We start from the raw sequence: 7,600 nt of genomic DNA, 5'->3' as shown, positions 1-7,600 counted from the left end.
TAATTAAAAAGCAAGAATCAGGCTGAAGTAACATTTTCCCCCGAGACTCTCACCGTGACTCAAGCTGATATGAAAAGGAAAAAAAAGACTAGCAGACCATAAATAAAAGAAGGAGCAGCTGATCTGTCAGCCCAAGATGGGAAACTCACTGTAATGAAAAACATCCAAATTGTCCAGCATTCTTGAGATGGTGCCATGAAATTAGACTGTATGTGATGACATCCAGCAATGAAAGAAGTTATTTTTAATGATTGATAAGATACGATAATGCCAATTGGAACTTGTTTAAAATTAAAGGTTAATGCCTATGCCTTTTCAGTAAGTGGTTTGCTTTCTTTACATGCAATTTAATTTTATTATGTTAATTCAGAACTTTTTTTTTTTGGGGCTTATTGTGTTTTGGAAAATTATAAATAATGACCAAATGCAGAGTCTGAGGAAACTAATTCTGTTTATAGTATTAAGTTCAGTGACAATAAAATATAAAAAATATAACTGAAATAAAAAAAAAAACAACAACAAACAAAACACATAAAACAGTGCAGATGCTTGAAATTTAAGCTAACTTGAAAGTACTTTACTGTGCAAATGAATTTTTTAGATTGTACATTAATTTATGTAACTTGGACACTACTTAATCAAAAGACGGTTCATCTTCTGTAAATTTCCCACATTGTTGGACAAATAAAGGAGTATCTCATCTCATCTCATCATAATCTTCATATTGGACTCTCTGGCTCCTCATTCCCATAAGTTCACAGCAGTCACAACAGTCTGCTTTTGCAAAACACAAGCTATGAAGAATTTGAAATACTTTAAAAATATTAAATAAAGTGTGTGACAGATAAATAATCACAAAATGCTTGAGGTGAAAGGAGCCTGCCATGTAAATGGAACTTGATGACAGGGGATGGTTTCACAGTGTAGTTTTTTTTGCCATCACTTTACTTGGAGGCATTCATTTCAAATCCTGAAGTGAGATTTTTACTCAAAGCGTTGCATGTGCCCTGATTTCCTTCACAAAGATGGTATCTGCACCACTGGAGTCATTTCTTCCTTTGCTTCTGAAAAGGTGTAGTGACGCCTTGATTGGTCATGCCTCAGTGACCAATCAGCTTTAGACAATCGGCACCCATAACCAATCAGCATCATGCGGGCAGGTGGCATAACCAATTTGAATCAAGAGTCAAGCAGCCCAATGCATAACTCCCTTTGTTTTTATCTGTCTCCACCTCACCACAGAGACTTCCCCGAGAGGAGCTCTACATGCCGCCAATCGTCATCAAAGTCATTGACAACCGTCAGTTTGGGAGGAAGCCGGTGGTCGGACAGTGCACCATCCGCTCGCTGGAGGAGTACCGCTGCACCCAGGAAGAAGAACAAGCTGCGGAGGAGGAGGGAGAGGAGGAGGGATGGAGACGTAAGATGCATAGCGATGGAAAAAAAATTTAAGCAAAAATCAACACTGATGATAAATGTTAAGTGTCTTTTTTTATGTGTGTGTGTTGGCACGTGTAGGTGAGACGTCCCAGTTAATTTCTGGAGAGGTTTTTATTGACATCGATGATGAGCTGCCACTTGTGTCTGACCAGGTAAAATAGCTTATTGTATCAGGTAAACCTGCTTTGTGTACACACCACTGCATAATTACTGACTAATTACTGGTAATTAAGCAGTAATTATTAGGTAATTATTAAATAAATGCCACAGAACTGCCTTGAAAACACCAAAGCACTTTTTGTTTTCTTCTCTAATCTTTCTCTCATTATTTTATGGCTTTTTTACCCAGGCAGTGACTTTCAGCTTTGGCCCATTATTTCCCACCGAAAACCAAAATCTTTAACAAATTACAACGAGAGAAAAAAAAGCTGTGTCAACAAAAAGAGAAAATAGTTTATTTCTTAAGGGCTTTGTGTCATACTGAGTTAAAATTGCCAAGTATAGTGGTGATGAGAGGACCTAAATTCAGGACACTAGCCACACAAAGTAACCAAAAGCAAGCCTTTATTAGGCTAATAGCACAACACTTCCTTCTGTCTCGGCCCCCCAACCCCCACCCCCCTTTTTATCATCTTTTTTCGCTCTTTCTTTTTTCTTTCTTTCTTCCGTCTCTATGTTGGGACAATTAAACCTATTTTTGGAATACATCAAAGATTTTTGACATCCCAGTTTGAAGAGCATGTTAAGTTAATTACAGAGGAAATGTAGTCTTTTAAAGCATTAAAAAAAATCCCCTCTTACCCCCTCCTGCCACTGACTCATAAGTGGTTTCTTTGTGTGTATTAGTGAATAGAAGATTGTATAGAATTAGACGACAACATAATTTGGCCTTATTGGTTTGGCAGACCACACGAGGTCCTGTTGAAGGGCGCAAACATAAATAATGTAGTGCTATAAATGCTAAACATACACTTGCAGACCGCAGATATTGTTTTGTAATCACGTTTGAGGACTGAAGGGAGCTGGAAAGTTTCAGGAGGAATGCATTGTCATCAAACTGTGGTCCCCAAAAACTGCAAAAACACAAAGTCATTATTATGTTTAAGATGTTGTTACATTTTCTAAAAATAGCAGAGAGAGAAACAGAGGAGAAAAGAGTTAGTGTAAAACATGGAAGAGGGAGAGAGGGAAGACAATCAATAACTTGAGGAGTAGTGGACGATTATTAATACTGTTGTTTTTGTCACTACCTAATATATAATTAAGCCCTGAGGTGTGTACTATGAAGAAAGTTCAACACTGCCAGGTTATATTTGTGTTAGCTGGCTCAACAAAACCCCAGTTGGAGATAGTGGGTTTCACAACGGTGCTTATCAACCTTCTCAGTTAAACCCGGCTTTCTGCCTCAGGCTCAGTGCGCGCTCACATAAAAATAGGCATTTCACATGTCATGTGACTCTTCTTCTATGCAAAATGAGCCCATGAGTGCCGCCTCCTCCAATCAGAGACTTGATGTGACAATTTGACAGTTTGGTTTTAGTAAGGTAAGCAGCAGCCTCATATTCTTATGTCTATAGACCTTTTGCTTTTGAATGTATTTCTTAGGAATGGTGAATTTTTATATAGTTCCAATACAGAGCATGAAATTGAGCTGCTGCCCTGTCTTAAAAACACAATGTTTGAAGCTTGGGCACAGGTGGGCATCAGTTTAAGCTGAAAGTTCATTGGGTTTTGGCTTTGCATTTTCAGGGTTCAGCATTAGAGTTTTGGTCACTGCCATGATCAGTTTTTCAGAGCCAGAAATGATTGGATTTGGAAGAGTCAAATGCTATGCTATCAGCTAAATCTTGCGAGATTGGTTAGCAAGCTTTGTCCATAAACTATACAGGTGCTAATAAGTCCAATCTTGGATAGTCCATGGCATACAGCAAGACATAATTGTAGTCAGATAGTTCATTTGAAATGATTCAGTAGGCACAAACAGTGAAGAGGTGCAGTTTAATGACTCGAAGCAATGAATGATGTCTAGTAGACACCGATTGGCTCTAGCTGCCTGTATCGGCATACCTGTCAATCAAAAAGGCCACGCCTCTAACTCCAGTATCCAGATAAATGAGTTATTAAAATCTCCTCCTTTTAGCTGCACCCACACATGGAGCAATATGCTTGTCACGCGTCACTTTGAAGGTGACTAGTGGACATTCTGGACTCCGGTTGCCTCGTTAACCTTTACTACCAGGTCATAAGTTAATTACTGATATCTGGAACTCTCATTGCATTGGTAGTCTCATTGGTAGTCACTTCAGTTGCTTTCCTTGTTGTGAAAAGTTTATCTCAGTACCCTCTTACTTCATGTAACCCATACTCGCTTGAAGTGGCGTCATGTCACTGCAAATTGCTTCCTACGAAGACATAGCTTTAGATTTGAAGGAGGAAACTGTCCATAGAAATCAACACTATTTTTTGTACTTTAAATTGTTTTTTTAATGCTGTAACATTGGGCATTTTAACATGCGAGTCTCTGGAGACTGACTGACTCGTGGTTTGGCTTCATCTTTCAAACCCTGGACTCAGTTTTGTTTAATTGTTTAATCATGTTTGTGGCCAATTTTTGTGGTATTAAAAGGCTCTTAAAAAAATCTCAAAAATGAACCCTCTTCAATCTTAACCAAAATTTTGCAATAACATTAGCACATCATAAATGGGCATTTTATTTATTTTTCAGTAGTGCTTTTTAATAGTTTGTGGCATATCCCAGCCTCTAGTATAATTATACATTGTGTCAGAGGGTAGGGACAAACAGCCCACATGATCATTAAGGCTGAAGGTCTTGCTCTTACCTCTGAACATACTAAAGCTACTGGTACCCTTGTCTACAATCTTTAAGTTAAAATACCCATGTCATAGTCTTGATAAGAAAATAAACACTTACCAAAATATGAAAAAAAATTCCTTTAACATAACTAAAAAAACAGAACAGTTGTCTCTGCTGGTTGGTATTTGCTCTGAACTGTAATTATGCAAAACCAATGGTTGCCTGTTCAGAAATCAGTAAAGACAGTGTGGCAGGCCTTGGAAAATGTTCTGCAGTAATGTTTAAGTGCACAGGATTTGAAGTTAATGGGCTACAACATGGAAAACCACTGGATTGGCCCCTTTGAGAATACTGAAGTAACATTTGAAGACAAGGAATCTGCAGAGGACTTGTGAGTTTTCTGGAAAGAATTCCGAGCTCGTGATTCCTGTCAGCCTCCTCTGTGAGAGTAAAACAATTCAAGACTTCTGTTTTGGAGCCCTGCAGCTTCTCGCTGATGTCTATCACGTCTTTTCTTCTCCTCAGTTTTCCTTCTCTGCTGTCATCAGCTGTCATTCATTTCCTTCATTTCTTTTCAAAACCATCAGTCTCCCTCCTTTGCTTCTGTCTTTTATTCTGCCTTTTCTTTCTACAACAAAGGATTATTTCCTTCTTATATACATTCATTTTTTTCATCACACTCCTTTTTTTTATAACTCTTTTTCAATCCCTCCTTCCTTCTTAGTATCTTCTTGCACAGTTGGCTAATCTGTTTTTCATCAGTTCCTGCCACTTTTCTCTTTTATAAAATGTCCAGTGCTGAAAAATGCACATTCAGTTGCCAAAAAATGCACTTCCTCAAATAGCCACTTGGGGTTGCCTCCAAAAGTGAACCATTCCCTACAGAGTCCCCTGTTAAAATGCCCAACTTTACAGCAGGAGTGCGCAGTCATGTGAAAAAGAATGATTTCATAGCACTCTTTGCAGTCTTTAAAATGTGCACTAATTACACACCGTTACTAACAGCAAGGTGCTGCTCAAAAGCAACTGGTTAACCGAGCAAGTGTGAGCACATCTGTAAAAGTGGAGGTTTGTGCAGTTTGCTGGTCTAGAACATTCAGGTGTGTGTTAACACAAAGCCGCAATCTTCCCTGGAGTGGACGTTCCAGCGCATTCACCCCAAAGTCAGATCATGCAGTGCTGGAGAAGCTGTAAAAACCCGAGAGCTCTCAGACTACAGGCACAATGAGAAAAATACTTTTTTGGAAGGGTTTCCAGGAGAAAGCCTCTTCTCTCTGAAAACAAAGAACATGACCAGATGGCTTAGGTTTGCAAAGTTGCATTTGAACAAACCACAAAACATTTGGAGCAATGTCCTTTGGACAGATGAGACCGAAGTGGAGAGGTTTGGCCATAATGCACAGTACCACGTTTGGAGAAAACAAACACACCACAAACATGTTGGTGGAGGGATTTAGGCTCTTTTTTTTTTTTTTTGGGCACTTTACAGTCATTGGGTCGACCATGATATCCTCTGTATACCAAAGTATTCTAGAGTCAAATGTGAGGCCATCTGTTTGACAGCTAAAACTTGGCTGAAATGGGGCTTAAAGTTGGGGACATGGTCACTTTGATAGATGTGTCAACACAGGTCACTAATTCTATTCTCTGAACTTGATAACTCAGTTGTGTTTGTGTTGGTCCACAAACCAATAGTTGATGTCACACTGGCCATTTACCAACTTTTATATCTTCACTCTGTACATGTGTCTTTTGCTTCCCTCTAACCAACTTCTTCTTTTTAGTCCATTCTTGTTCCTTCTTTCATTCCTCTTTCCTCCTCTCACAATTGCCTGGCTCTTTGTTAGCTTCTTCCAAATTCTTCTTTTCTTCTGTCTTCCTTCCTTGCCACAAAATTAAATTTTACTCCTCTCCATTCCCCTTTCTATCCCCTTTTTCCTTGTGGAACCTAATTGGACCATCTCTCCCTCTGTCCTTCCTTTCATTCATCTTGTATTCACCCTTTTTTCACTTCCCTCTGTCCTTTCCTCTTTATCTAATTTCCATCCTACTTTGCGCACTCCATTTATCTCCATTCAGAGGTTATCTTCACGTTAGCCCCACTATTTTTCACTGTTTTCATATATTCAGCCTTCCCTATGGCCCTCCATATTTCTGTTTTTTGGGTTTACTTCACCTCCTTTTTATTTTTCCTCTCCAGTCACCCCCATTTTTCTCACACTCTCTCCATCTGTCTTTCGAATCCCTCTTTACCCATTTAATTCATTTTCTCATTCCTTCTTCCTTTCTCTATCGATCAAGCTGGCAGCTGTTTTAATGTGGCAGCTCATTAGGGGAATCCTCATGTTACCCTCCTCTGTTTCCCCTCTCTCTCTTTTCATTGTTGTGGTTCATCAGCCAGTCATCCCCTCGCTGATCCTTTCATCATCTTTAAATCCCTGCTGGAATATTTTCCTTTTTTAATTTCTCTGTGCGTCCCTCCTTGGTATCCCTTAACCCACAGGCGCCACAACAGCTGCACACACATTTGTGTTTCTATCACTTAAGAGGACATTACATTGACTTTAATTTATCTCAATGATAATTAAACCCTTGACTAAATCTACAATGTTTTCATGCTAAAACTGAATGATCAACATTTTGGAGACTTGCTTTACACCCTTACATCATAAGCAAAACACGTAGACACAGATACGTGCACTATTTAACGTAAGGAGACATCATGGGACTGTCTCTAATATACTGCTGTTACCTCATTCTTACGACACTGACCATTTTTCCATTCTCTTGCACTGATGCAAAACCTCAATTGCCTTGTTGTGTTTGAGGGGAGGGTAGCGGTAAATGTTTAGTGACATGGGAGTTCAAAAAAATGTGTACAACATGAGCTAAATAAGCGAGGTTAATTAGTGCGTCTGCGGGTGTTGAAATCAGTGTATACTCCCTGACATTAACACCCTAATCCAATTAAAATGTGCAGTTCATCATCAAAACAGCTCTCTGTGTGTACAATAACAGTCACACAACCAGCTGAAAAATTTGCAGTGACAGCTAAAAAAAAAAAAATCTGCACGCTTGTCGACCCAGTTTGCGATTTTGACTGGTCGATGATTTAGAAGTTGTAATTTAAAGGAGCAAAATGTAACATTTGGTCAGGAACCGCACCAACCAGCAACTTTTTTTCATTGGATTCTTTGTGGATGTTGCATTAAAAACTTGGCACACACCTAACTTGCTTAATAATTTAATTGAACTGATCTTCGGTAATCAATCTTTGGCAAAAGGGAAGACACACTTTTATAGAAAAAAAAAGAAGTTGGAGAGGTAACTGCAGATTAAATCCTT

The 7,600-nt window shown here is 38.9% G+C and overlaps 1 protein-coding gene across 1 annotated transcript in view; it reads left to right on the top strand.

Annotated features, from left to right (window-relative positions):
- Positions 1 to 1,247: 1,247 nt before the first annotated feature.
- The window catches only part of LOC115797350 (dysferlin-like), a 58,614-nt gene continuing 52,261 nt past the window's right edge, over positions 1,248 to 7,600 (top strand). The window contains 2 exon segments of the mRNA XM_030753911.1: positions 1,248 to 1,420; positions 1,519 to 1,592. Of these exon segments, the coding sequence (XP_030609771.1) occupies positions 1,267 to 1,420; positions 1,519 to 1,592 (228 nt within the window). The 5' untranslated portion in view covers positions 1,248 to 1,266.

This window comes from Archocentrus centrarchus, chromosome 18 (assembly GCF_007364275.1).
Source record: "Archocentrus centrarchus isolate MPI-CPG fArcCen1 chromosome 18, fArcCen1, whole genome shotgun sequence".
Classification (NCBI taxonomy): Eukaryota; Metazoa; Chordata; class Actinopteri; order Cichliformes; family Cichlidae; genus Archocentrus; species Archocentrus centrarchus.
Note: the sequence above shows the minus strand (reverse complement) of the source record. Positions and strands in the feature narration are given on the sequence as shown.